General features: G+C 57.3%; 2 protein-coding genes across 5 annotated transcripts in view; both read right to left on the bottom strand.

The window, feature by feature from the left end:
• The window catches only part of TNS2 (tensin 2), a 14180-nt gene extending 13778 nt beyond the window's left edge, over positions 1 to 402 (bottom strand). Inside the window, exon 1 of the mRNA XM_015652008.2 lies at positions 242 to 402. Within this exon, the coding sequence (XP_015507494.1) occupies positions 242 to 307 (66 nt within the window). The 5' untranslated portion in view covers positions 308 to 402. The remainder of the gene's footprint in view (positions 1 to 241) is intronic.
• A 2329-nt stretch (positions 403 to 2731) lies between these two features.
• The window catches only part of EIF4B (eukaryotic translation initiation factor 4B), a 10662-nt gene continuing 503 nt past the window's right edge, over positions 2732 to 12890 (bottom strand). Inside the window, exons 2-15 of one of the 4 annotated variants that reach the window (XM_015652015.3) lie at positions 9909 to 10046; positions 8788 to 8996; positions 7635 to 7751; positions 7389 to 7443; positions 7083 to 7226; positions 6523 to 6633; positions 6195 to 6362; positions 5520 to 5754; positions 4929 to 5047; positions 4639 to 4849; positions 3972 to 4039; positions 3619 to 3709; positions 3470 to 3524; positions 2732 to 2922 (exon numbers count right to left, since the gene is read on the bottom strand). In XM_015652015.3, the coding sequence (XP_015507501.1) occupies positions 2845 to 2922; positions 3470 to 3524; positions 3619 to 3709; positions 3972 to 4039; positions 4639 to 4849; positions 4929 to 5047; positions 5520 to 5754; positions 6195 to 6362; positions 6523 to 6633; positions 7083 to 7226; positions 7389 to 7443; positions 7635 to 7751; positions 8788 to 8996; positions 9909 to 10046 (1799 nt within the window). In that variant the 3' untranslated portion in view covers positions 2732 to 2844. The remainder of the gene's footprint in view (positions 2923 to 3469; positions 3525 to 3618; positions 3710 to 3971; positions 4040 to 4638; positions 4850 to 4928; positions 5048 to 5519; positions 5755 to 6194; positions 6363 to 6522; positions 6634 to 7082; positions 7227 to 7388; positions 7444 to 7634; positions 7752 to 8787; positions 8997 to 9908; positions 10047 to 12890) is intronic. The other 3 variants (XM_015652016.3, XR_001525197.2, XR_004500386.1) reach the window with 3 other exon arrangements.

Raw genomic sequence — 12890 nt, 5'->3', positions numbered from 1 at the left:
GAGGGGTGAGCGTGGGAAAATATGGGGAGAGGGGGGAGCGGAGGGAGGGTCAGAGGCGACTTTCCACCCCCGGCCACCCAGCGTCACGCGTGGGAAGGGGGCGGCTGGAGCGGACCTCGGGGGAACCCCGCGGGGGCGCCCCAGGGGGGGGGTCCCGCCGCTTCTCCCCCCGCACCCAGCTCCCCTTTCCCGCACCCCACGAGGGACCCCCACCCACACAGGAACCTCCCCCCGGTCTTACCGTGTCGGGGCCATCGCGGCGGCCGAGCGCGCGCAGCAGCGTCCCCATGGCCCCGGGGGGCTTCATGGAGGAGCTCCACGGGGGCCTCGGGGGGTCCCAGGGGCTCCCGCGGGAAGCTCGGGGCTCCCCGTGGGTCCCGCGAGCGGCTCCGTGGCCGAAGGCGCGCGGGGAGGGGCCGTTTCCGCGAGCCCGGAGCCGCTTCCCGTGCCGGGGGGGGGGACACGGACACGGGGGGGGACACGGGGGGGACGACACGGGAACGATACGTGTGGCCACGGGGAGGGGACACCGGGAGGATCATAGGGGAGACAAGGAGGGGACACGGGCGACGCACAGAGGAGACACAGGGGGCAGACACGGCGGGGGGACACGGCGGGGACACGGACACAGGGGGGACACGGGCAGGGGACACCGGGAGGATCACAGGGGAGACGAGGAGAGGGACACGGGGAGGGCACGCACGGGGTGACATCTTCCCCTGCTGACGCTGCCTCAGTTTCCCCCTTTCTCCCTTCCAGTATCCCCCAAAATTCCCCCCGAGCCCCTCCGGGACCTTCCCGGCCCTGCCCCCGCCCTCTTCATCCTCCTCCTCCCACCGCCCCCCCGTTAAACAGGGACTCCCGAGCTCGGGGGGAAAAGAGGAGTGTGACCCACCCCATGGGGACCACTAAAGTCGAGGACAAGGGGGAGGCTGAGACTCCCCCACGGGATCCCCAAATTCGGTGGGAAAGGGGATGGATCCTCAGCCCCTGCAACCCCCAAACTCAGGGCAGGGGATGTAGGTTTGGAGGGGCTCGAGGGACCCCACACAAGCCCCGGATGGGCTCCCCGGGGGAGTGCAGGAACCCCAACCCCCTGCCTCGGAATGCTTCTGTGGGGAGCTCGTTTCAGGGGAGGAATTGGGGAGGGTGGAATGAGGGTACAGGGGGTTTTGGGAGGCGTTGGGGTGGCGCTTATTGAAGTGGGGACATTTTGGGTTGCACGGGGGGAATTGAGGTTCAGGAGGGGAACTGGGGAGCGGCTTTTTGGGGTGCAGGAAGAGGATTTGGGTTTGAGGGTTTTGGGGTGTATAGAAGGGACTGGGGGGCCTGATCAGGCGCCCCTCCCAGTGGAAATTGTCAGGGTCCCCTTCTCCCAGCCCCTGGGGTCCTCGCAGTCCTTGGGGCCCTTCCCCCTGCCCTGCCCCGCCCCGGCCAGGACAAACCCCCCTTTGTAGGGCCAGAGCCGCCGCGGGGGGGGCCCGCATTCCAGCGGTGGGGGAGGCGGGTTCCAGCATTCCAGCGGTTGGGAAGAGCCAGGAAAGAGGAAGGGCCGGGGGGGGGGGTGCATCCCAGGGCTCAGTGCTATGCCCGTGCCCCCAGTTAATTACCGTTAATCAGCAGGGGCAGAGGAGGAGGAGGGAAGCAGATCAGGATGAAGGTGAAGGAGGAACAATGAAAAAGGAGTAAGAGGATGAGGAATTAGGGATGAGGAGGAAGGAGATGGAAGGAGGAAAGTGAAGGAGGAAGAAGGAAAAATAGGAAGGACAGAGGGAAGAAGGAAGGAGTAGGAAGAATGAGGTGGAAAGAGGAAGGTAAAAGGGAAGAAGATGGAATGATGGAGGGAGGAGGAAGAAAAAAGGAAGAGGAAGGGGGGAGGAGGAAGAGAGGATGGAAGGAGGAGGATGAAGAAGGAAAAGCAAGAATAAAGAAGGATGGGGAAGGAGGAGTCAGTGGGACAAGGAAGAGGAAGGAGGAGGAATGGAATGACGAAAGAGAAGGATGGAAGGGAAAAGGAAGCTCTTCACCAGAGAGGAAGGCCAATGTTGGGACAGGAAATTCCCCCTGGGAGGCTTTGGGAACTGCCCCGTATCCCTTGGAGCAGGGTAGGAGAAGGGCAGAAGGATTTAGGGCTTTCTGGATCTTTTTAAGCTCATTTTATTGGAGAAAACAGAACAGCCCCCCAACCTGGGGGAGAACCCCTAAACACCCCCCTAGGGACTCCAAAACTCCCCCAGGACCTCCCAAAACCTCTGGGAAAGTTCTTTTTACACTTTTACAGCCCACTCCAAATCCCAAAATCTCAGAATTATCTTGAGGCTCTGGGTTAGAAATCCAGGTTTTCCGGTGTAAAGGGTGGGGTTTGCATCCCAAAAACTGGGCAGGGGAACTGGGGGGACACCTGTGAGCAGGAGGATGATAAAGGTGCCCAGGCGAAAATCGACATTCCAGAGGGGAGGAAAATGGGGGGTGGAGGGGGACCCCAGACCTTGAAGGATTTGGGGGGGATTGGATGCCTCCCCATCCCTGTTTTGGAGGAGCTCCAGTGAGTGGGGTGGGAGGAAGGCCAGCTCTTCCTCACCCCTTATTCCATTGAAAACATGGAGGGGGGCTGCTCTTCCTTTGAGAAAACTCTGGGAATTACCCCTCCTGCCCCACCATGCTGATTCTGGGGTGATTCCCTTGCGTTCAGGGTGGGGCTTTTTGGGATTTAAGAAGCCGTAGCTGAGGGCATTGATGAGTTTTAGGCTTTATTTCCATCTCGCCTGGATCAAGGTTGGGATTTTTGGGAATCTCCAAAGGTTCCCGTGGCGGCTGAGGAGGAGGAGGAGGGGGAGGAAGCTTTTACTCAGCTCCTTCTTCATCATCACCTTCATCCTCCCCATCCATGGAGAGCGCGGCATATTTGCTGGCGTGGCTGAACTGCAGGGAAAACCAGGAAAAATTCCCAAAAATGGGATTTCAGGGGGATCCAAGGGCTCACACATCCCAAAACCAGGGGTCACAGCCCCCCAGAAGGGGCCAGAGACATCTCAAATTGCTGGGGTGGTTTAGCTGAGAGGGCCGGGGGGGTCATTATTGGAAAACAATTTCCCAAGCCCTCAAAAAAAACAAGATTTGAAGAGGATGAAGACACCCAGGGGGTCATTCACCCCAAAAAGGGGGGGGAGGTCATAGCACCCCCAAAAGGGGTCTCATACTGCCCTTTTGTACCCCAGACTGCTGAACTGTAGGGGTGGGCAGAGGGAGGAGAGCAGTGAAGCAGAAAATTTCCCAAAATACCTCAAAAAATGAGATGTGAGGGGTTGAAGTCCCCTGGGAGTTCATTCATCCTAAAGAGGGGTCGCAGCCTCCCCAGTTAAGTGGAGGCATGGGAGGTCAGTTATGGTGGAAATTCCCCAAAATCTCCCAAAGCTGAGATTTGAGGGGGGTCCCCCCCTCCCCATTTTGGGTCCCCCTGAATCCTTACAGAGGGGGGGGTCTCCTCCAGTTTCTTTGGCTCGTGCTCCTTCCGGGGATCTCTCCTGCGGGGCAGAGGGCAGAGATCAATTCCCGGGGAAATTCCCAGTGCCTGGGGGGGCTTCCTGGTTCCTGAGGGGGGTCTGGGGGAGGCCTCACCTCTCAGGGTCCCCCATTCCCACGGGGCCGCGGCTGCAGCTCCGGCCCTTGGAGGTGTTCTCCCGGCCCCCCTCTGGCTTCAGTTCGTCTGCTGGAAAAGAGTGAAGGGGGGGTGTCACAGCCCTCAAAAGCCCCTGAGCCCCTCAAGCCCTCCTGAACCTCCCAGCAAGGCCTTGACATCCCTGGAATCCCCCCAACCCCCTTCAAAACCCCCACAAAATCCCTCAATCTCCCAGCTCCCCCGATACCAACCTCCCCCCGAGTCCCCCCAAAGCCGCCTGAGCTCCCCCTAACACCCTCTGAGCCCCCCAAAAGCTCCCAAAACTCCCCCAAATCTCCAGAACCATTCTCACCTCTCCTTTGGGGGGTCCTGGGGGGGCCTCCGTCATCTCCAGGGGGGGAGGGGCCGGGGGGGCCCCCACTGGGGAGGCAGAAAAGGGGGGAGGGGCATCAGGGGGGGTCCCTGGATGGCCCCATTCCTAGGAATGTTGGGATAGGGCCTGGGAATGTTGGGGTTGAGCACTGGAATATTACAATGGTACACAGGGAATTCCTGGGAATATGGGGTGGGGCACTGGAGTATCCCTGGGCCCTGGGAATATCAGGATGGACTCCAGGAGCACACCTGAGAATGGTGGGAGGGAGCACAGGAAGGTTAGGATGGGCAGAAGAGCCTCCATGGGCTGCAAGAACGTTGGGATGTGCCACAGAACACTGGACTGGGACACAGGAATATTGGGATGTGAGGCAGGAACACCCCTGGGCCACTGGGCATCGCAGTGACTCCATGGAATGGGGCACAGGAACATCTCTGGGATACAGGAATATCGGGATGGGGCTTAGGAAAGCTGGGATGGGCAGCAGAAATGTTGGGATGCACTACAGGATCATCCCTGGCAATGTTGGGGTGTCCCCTTCTCCCGGCCCTTGGGGTCCTCCCCCAGGGAAAACCAGGAACCCACAGAATGCTCTGGGCTGGAAAAGCACCCCCCACAGGCCACTCCGTCCTGGGACACCCACCTGGTTGGGGAGGGTTGCTCTGAGTCGGAGCTCTGGGAATTGCCAGGGGGGTTCTGGCTGCTCCGCTTCATCCAGGCATTTTCCTTGGGAGGTGGTGCTGGCATCACCTTGGGCTTCTCCTCCCGGGATTTGGGGGGTGGTGAGGGCGGCTCCTCCTCTTTTCCTAGGGGCTCATTTTCCAGGGATTTCTCACTCTCCCTCCTCCGTGTGGCTGGGGGGACACAAATCCATGTGGGAGCTGCTGGACACCCTGGGCTGGGATGCTCCATCTGCCCCAGATCCCAACTCACTCCGGCCAGTGGGGCCAGAGCCCACGGACGTTCCTGAGGGTCCTGTAGGGCCGCTCTGGGAGGATTCGCTGCCTGTCCGGGATCGCTCCTGGTTCTCCTCACTCCGCCAGCTTGGATGCCTGGGATAGGGTGGATATAGGATGAGAAGCCTGGGAAATGACTGCCCAATCCCACCTTTCCCATACAATGAGCACCACCTCGCATGAACCACTTACGAATGAAGGGATCATTCACACACATCCCACTTACTTTTCCATGGGGAGGGACCATACCCTGTCCCTCCCAGCTCTCTGTGGGGATCAGCCCTGAATTTCCCAAGAAATCATCCATTCAATCCCACCTCTTTGTGGAGATTATTCCCTGCCCATCCCCACCTCTGCCACAGGATCATTCCCAGCCCATACCCCCTTTCCCAACAGACCATTCCCTACCCCTCTCATCCTTTGGATGGGATCATTCTTGCCCATTCCATCATTACCAAGTGGTCATTCCCTACCCATCCTACCTTTCCCAAGAGACCATTCCCATTCCCAGCACTTCCCACGGGATCACCTCCATCCCACTCCCTCTTTCCCAAGGCACCATTCCCACCTTTCCCGGGGCCGTCTGTCGATCCTCTTGTCATCCTCCAGCTGCCGCTGGAGTTTTTCCTGCTCCTTCTGGAGCCGCTCCTCCACTTCCCGCTCCCGAGCCGCTGTATCCACAGGCTTGGCCCCCCCGAAGATGGAAGCAGCCCGGCTGGATTGGGCAGCAGGAGCTCCGGAAGTTTCCTCTTCTTTGGGAGCGCTGCGGGGCTTCAGGTTGAGCTTCGGTCTCTGGGTGGGACCTGGGAATGAGCCGGGAGATCCCGATGGGCACTGATCTTGCCTGCACCAGTACTGGGACTGACAGAATAATCCCCATCCCATCCCACCATTCCCAAGGGACTACCCCTTCCCCAGTCCACTTCTCTTGAGGGATCATTCCCACTCTCTTTCACGTTTCCATGGGTAACATTTCCATCCTAATCCACCTTTCCTGACAGACCATTCCCTGTCCTTCCCACCTTTCCACGGGGATCATTCCTATCCCATCCTGCCTTTCCCAAGCGACCATTCCCTATTGCTCAAGAGACCCTTCCAATCCCATCTCACCTTTCCCAAGCGACCATTCCCATCACATCCCACCATTCCCAAGCGACCATTCCCTATTGCTCCCACCTTTTCCAAGGGATCATTCCCATTCTATCCAACTTTTCCCAAAGGAACAGCTCTGGTTTCACCCCACCTCTGTCCTCACGGCGGAAATCATCCCGGCCGTAATCATCCCGGGAATTCCACCGATCCATCCGGTCATCCCGCCGGTCATAACGATCCTCATAGCTACGGTAGTCATCATCCCGGCGGTATCCGCTTCCAAAGGCTCTCCGGCCACTGCCTATTCGGGAATCGTAGCCTGGGGAAAGAGATGGATCTGTCTGAGAGGGACTAGGGATAATGCAGCCCAGATTCCCAGTGACAAGAGTCCGGGAATTTGGGAGATTCCCGGTTGCTGGCCATGGAGGCGCGTCTCACTCCCAGTATTTCTGCCCCTGAAAATCCTTGGGAATTCCCACCTCGGTCATAATCCCTGCTGCGGTCATCATAGCGATCCCGGCTCCCAAAGCCGCGATCCATGTCCCGTCGTGGCCCGTCCCGATACCGGTCATCGTAGCGATCACGATATCCTGGAAGTGGAATGGGGTTTTACTGGGATAAGCACAGATTTCACGAGGAAGGAGGAAAATCCCGGTACTGCTCCACATGGGAGAGGAGGCCCCATTTAGCCCTACAGACTGGGGATGAGCTCAGGTGGGAATGAAGAGTTTTGGAAATGAATAAGCTTGGGGTAGGAATGAGAGCTGAGAACAAATGAACTCCAAATGTTCATGGGGAATGAACAAGCTCAGGGTGGGAATGAGTTCTGGGAATATATTAGGTCCAGGTGGGACTGAGTTCTGAGAATGAATGAGGACCAGATGGGAATGAACAACCTCAGGGTAGGAATGAGCTCGGGTGGCTCCTAACTTCAGGCAGAGCAGTGTCAGGTGCTCCTGGATCCTGGGACAATGCTGGTTCCCAGGACACAGGGGAAGGAGGGAGTGCCTGGAATGCTGGGCCTGTTCCCTTCACTCACTGTCCCCAAATCCATCGTCACTCCGGCGCGGGGGGAAGTCATCGAAGGCATCGGGAGCAGCTGGACGTGCGCGCCAGTCGCTCTCAAACCGCTCTGAGTCCCGGAAGCGATCTCGGTCTCTGCCAAAGCAGCGATCGTCCCGATCTGCCGTGAGCCAGGGACACAGAGACAGCAGTGACAAGGAGAGGGAAAGGAAAAGAAAATTAAAAGTAAAGGAAGGAAACAGGGCAGGGTTGGGGCTGCGCCCTTGGCCACTCTCCCTGCATCCCTACCCTGCTCAATCCGTGTCCTCAGCTGGACGCTCACCTTTATCCTGAGCTTGATCCGCCACATCCACTCGTATCCTTCTGTTTCCTAAAGACTGGAAACAACAGTGGGAAGTGAGTGTTGGGCTGCAAATTCCCTCCCCATATCCCACCATCCTCCCCTCTTCCAGATGGAAGCCATTTGACCTTTTCCCATCACTCCAGGCCCGTGTCCAAATCCTTCTCCAGGTCCTTGGAGCTCCTTTAAGCCCTAGGATGTGCTCCTGGAAGCTGGGATTTGACTCACCTCTTCATTAAGGCTCAGGGCCTGGAACAGGGAATCAATATCCTCAAATTCTGCGTATCCAAAACCTTTCAACCTCTCAGGATTGGTGGGTTCCCGTGGGAGCCGCACGGCGCTGATCTGCGAAGGGAGGGAAGGCAGGGAAGCTCCCCTCAGGATCTTGGCTTCCAAAGGGGAATGCGGAAGGGTAGCAGGATCTGGGATGGAGCAACTCATGGATATCCAGGGATTGAGGAGGTTCCTCATGCATGAGAAGGGAAGAGGGGAGTCCCAGCAGTATTTCTGGATTGAGGGACTGGGAAGAGAATTCCAGCTCTGGCAGCTGCATTGGGAACAATGGGAAGGGTATGCTCTGCAGTCTCCAACCTGGCTCAGGAAAGCAGGAGCCATCTCAGAGTTCATCCCAGTGGAAAACCAGCCCTGGATGTGTCCAGCACAAGTCCCACATGGACACAGGATAGCCCACAACCTCCTTTCGCTGGATTTTGGCTCCCAAAGTGTGGGAGCTCCTTGCTTATTCCTGGTCAGAGCCCTAGGAAGTATCAGCAGCCACCAACATTCCAAAATGATATCCCAGGGGGTCATGGGGTCCCCAGAGCATCCCTTGGATTTTTTGGGGATGATTTCCTGATGGGAAACCTCTTGGAAAGCCAGGATGTAGGATCCTTGGACCAAAGGAGAATCCACAACACATCCATGGAATTATATTTAAAGGATAACAAATGCCAGGAAGAGGAAAAAGGAATGAGGAAGGCCAAGGTGTGCAGCTGGAGACAGAAGAGCAGGATTGGTTCAAATGGGAATAAACCTGGTTTTCCCCAATTTGGGACTAATTTCCCTGTGGTTTCAACACCTGTGTGTGATCCATGAGCTTCTTGATGCTCTTTTCTTTGAATTTGGGAGCTGCCCTACCCCACCCCTCCCAGTCTAACCTCCACCTGATTCCACAGGGAAACCCCCCACTGGAGCCTCCTCAATCCCACTGGAGGAGCAAAAATGGCTGATCCATGGCTGAGGAATCACGGGATTCTCTCAGGATCGACCTACAGACTCCAATATTCCAGGAAATTCCCGTGGCAATGGATATGGGTGTCCGATAGAGAAGAGTTGCACCCCAGGTTCCCATGGCATTCCCACCCTCTGGAATGTCACTCACATTGAGCCCTCGGAAGAAATCCTTGATGGACTCTTCCGTGACATCGTAGGGCAGGTTTCCCAGGAATGCCGTGTACGGGGGGGATTTGGGGAGGCGGCTTCTGTCGATGTTGGGCTCACGGGCGGCACGCGGGGCCGTGGGAAGGATGGAGCGGTCGATCGGAGGCGCCCGGTAAACATCGTCATCATTGCTGTGCCATGTGGTGGAGACTGCAGAGAAATCCGGAATGTGGAGACAGACGCACCTGGCCAGAGCCCACTGGAGCTGACTGGGGCCATCCAGAGCTGGCCAGGTCAACTGGAGTCAGCAAATCATCCCAAAACCCACCCAAATGGAGGCAGCTGAAAGGAACTGGTGGCAATGAGAAGAAACCAGAGTCATCCAGACCCAACTGGAGGGAACTGGAGTCCAGCAGAGCAATAGCAACTGCCAGCAGCATTGGTAAATCCATGGAAAAGGTGCCCTGATGCCATCAGATCAGCCAAGGCAGGGATAGGAAATCCCATGGCATGGCTTTCCATGATTCATTCCTGTCTGGATTCCAGCCTGGCTCAGTGGGAAGCTCTGGTGAATCCAGTCCCCAAAACCCTCAATACTTCATTTCTGCTCCCACACTTTGCTGGACATTGAGTCTCATCCCTAAGGAAAACTCACATGGCTCTCCCAGCTTCATTATTCCCCAAGAAAGGAACAGCCACTGGATTTTTCCAGTTGTGGGTGCCACTTGCAGCTAGGAATGCCAATCCAGAGCTGGGAATGCCAATCTGGAAGGTGGGAATTATGTTCCAAGAGCTGGGAACACTGACCCAGAGCTGGGAATGACAGTCTGGGAGCTGGGAATGCCCTCCATGATCCCGGAATGCCCCTCTAGGGCATGGGAATGTTGATCCTGAAACAGGAATGCCAGTCTGGGAGCTGAGAATGCCAACCTCAGAGCTCAGAATGGTGCCCCACAGATTGAGAATGCTGATCCAAGGACTGGGAATGCCAATCCCAAAGCTGAAAATGACACTCTGGCGGCTAGGAATGCTACCCTGGCTCCAGAAATGCTGCTCTGGGGGCTGGGAATGTCGATCCCAGAGCTGGGAATGCCATCCTGGCTCCAGGAATGCCACGCTCACCTTCCAGGTCGTCGGTCTCATCAGCCCAGCTCACAGGTTTGGGGATGTAGGTGGGGCCCCCCCCGCCCCCCCCGTCCTCCGCCAGGAAATCCGTGAGCGTCAGCGTCTTCCCCTTCTTTGGCTTCTTCTTTGCTGCCGCTGCAGGAGAGACCGGAGACACGGATCAGAGCGGGAATGGGGGGAATTAGACAGGGAATGGATGGGAATGAGAGAGGGAAAGGTCAGGAAAGAGAGGGAATAAGAGGGAATGAGAATGGGATCAGGGTGGGAATGGTGTGAATGGGAGCAGGCATGGGCAGGAATGAGACAGCGAATGGGCAGGAATGAGCTGGGACAGACAGGAATGAGAGCAAGAATGGGTCAGAAAAAGAGTGGGAATGGAAGGGAATCAGAGTGGGAACAGGTAGAATGAGAACAAGGACAGAAACAGGGCAGGGGCAGAGGGGACTGGGGACACTGGGGTGGGACACAGGACACTGGAATGGGACTGGGGACACCAGGATGAGACATGGGACACAGGGACAGGACATGGAACACTGGGATGGGTCATGAGGAGCAGGGATGGGACACTGGGATGGGACAAGAGCCACCAGGACCCTGACACTGGGAGTGGACTTGAGGAGCTGAGAGGCGACATGAGGTGCCAGGACTGGACACAAGGCACCGGAACATGGGACACTGGAAAGGGACAGGAGGTGCTGTGATGGGACATTGGAATGGGATATGGGATGCCAAGAGGTGACAGCAGCCACCAAGATGGAACACAAGGCCTTGGGATGGAGCACACAGTGACAGGGTAGGACACAAGGTGGGACTGGGATGGAATGGGAGGAGTTGGGATGGAACAGGAGCCAGTGAGATGGGACACAGGGCATTGGGAAGGGACATGGTACAGGACAGGAGGGGCCAAGGGGAAACCATACAGGAGGACATGGAGCACCAGGATGGGACAGGATGCCCTGGGATGGGACACAAGGTGACAGATAGGACATGGGATGATGACGATGGGATGGGATGGGATGGGATGGGATGGGACATGAGGTGCCAGAAGAGGACACAAGATGGGACACAAGGCAGCAGAATAAGACAGGAAGTGCTGGGATGGAACACACAGCACCAAGATGGGACAGCAGCCACTGGGATGGGATGGGACAGGAGGTAGGACAGGAGGAGTCAAGAGGAGACAGGAAATGTCAGGATGGGACATGAGGAACCAAGAGGGGACAGGAGCCAACAAGATGTGACACCAGTCACTGGGATGGGACATGAGGCATCAGGACCCGTCCCAAAGTGACAGGATGGGACACTGGGTACTGAGATGTGACAGAAGGCACTGGGATACAGGATGGGACATGAAGCATCTGGGTGGGATATGGTATTGAAAGATGACATGAAGTAGTGGGATGGGCCGTAAGGGCATCAGGGTGGGACACAAGGTGGGACAGAAGCCACTGGGAAGGGACAGAAGGAACCAGGAAGGGATGTGGGGCACCAGGATGGGATACGAGGAACTGGGATGGGACAGCAGAAGGCACAGGAGGAGCCAAGAGGGAGCAGGAAGTGACAGGATGAGACACAAGATGGGACATGGAGCACTGAGATGGGACAGGAGCCACTGGGGTGGGACGGGGCTCCAGACTGGGACATGGGACACCAGGATGGGACAGGAGCCACTGGTACGGGACACACCAGGGGTCAGGAGCCACTGAGCCACCCCCCAGCCCCCTTTATTTGCTATTTCCACCAGGAAAGCTGTCCCCATCTGACCCCCTGCAGGGACACACCCAGGCATATGCTGTGACCCTCCTGGAAAACTGGGTTATTTCCTGGAAGGCAGATTTTGATTCACAATTCCCCCAGTCTTCCCTCCTTCCTGGAGTAACTGCTGCCCTCATGCTCTGCCACTGGATCTGGGACCTTTCCCGGCAAGAATGCCACATTTTCCAGGAAAAATCCCTCCAGGTGGAGCTGGGGGGGGGGTCTTGGAGTCCGAAAGAAATGGTGGATTTATTTCCTTCCTTCCCCCATCAGGTTTCGGGGAAGTCAATTGTGCTCCCAGGGCAAGGAAAACTGATGCTTTTTAAGAATATGAGAAAGAAAGGGTTGGAAAAACATCCCTTTTTTTTTTAAGGAAAGATCATGAATTTTCATATGGTCAGAGCTCTGGCCAGAGAGTGGAATAATAATTAGCTAATAAACTGAAGAGCTTTAACAAGGATAAAAAGGATGAAGGTGGAATGCTGGGATTGCTCATGGAATGGCCTGGAAATGTTATTCCATGGAAACGCAGCATAGAGAGAACCACCACTGGTGTTTTCCCATGGGAATTGGGAGAGGGTGGTGGTGGTGCTGTGTGAGACCCCTGGGATGGCTCCATATTCCCCCAATCCCTCCCTTCCCTCCTACCATGGACTTCAGGGAAGCATGGGGCTGTTCTGGGAATCCTACAGGAATCCCAGCCTGGGATCCGGGAGCCTCAAGAGCCTCAGAGATGCCCCGGGGTGACTCAACCTCCCCCAGGAAACCAGCCTGAGACATTCCTGGGAATGCAGAAAGCACCTGAGGCCACGGGAAAGCTGGGACAGGGATGGATCCAGGTAAGAAACACAGAACCTTGGGATGGGGAGCACCTTCCAGCCCCCCCGTGCTCACACTGGTACCGGTGCTCACAGTGGTAGCGGGACCCCCCAAGGAGAGCCGGGGATCCCGGGAGATGTTGCGGGATCGGGAATGGAGTGGGGAGCCGGGTTGGGAGGGGTCATATCCCGCCCCGCCTCCCCCGTTACTAACCCCAGGGAACCCCAAGAGCACCGCGGGCCCGGGAAGGGGGTCCCGGTGCAGCCCCTGGGAGCAGATGTGTGGGGAGGCAAATCCCATCTCCCCCCCATAACTCCCGGTACCGGGGCCCCTCCGACCCCTCCCGTTCGCGGCCACGTGGGCACGTCGCCCCCTCCCGCGCGCACGCGCCGGGCCGCGCCCGGC

The sequence above is a fragment of the Parus major genome, linkage group LGE22, assembly GCF_001522545.3.
Source record: "Parus major isolate Abel linkage group LGE22, Parus_major1.1, whole genome shotgun sequence".
In the NCBI taxonomy this organism is placed as follows: Eukaryota; Metazoa; Chordata; class Aves; order Passeriformes; family Paridae; genus Parus; species Parus major.
The sequence above is the reverse complement of the archived record's forward strand: the minus strand, read 5'-3'. Positions and strand labels throughout refer to the sequence as shown.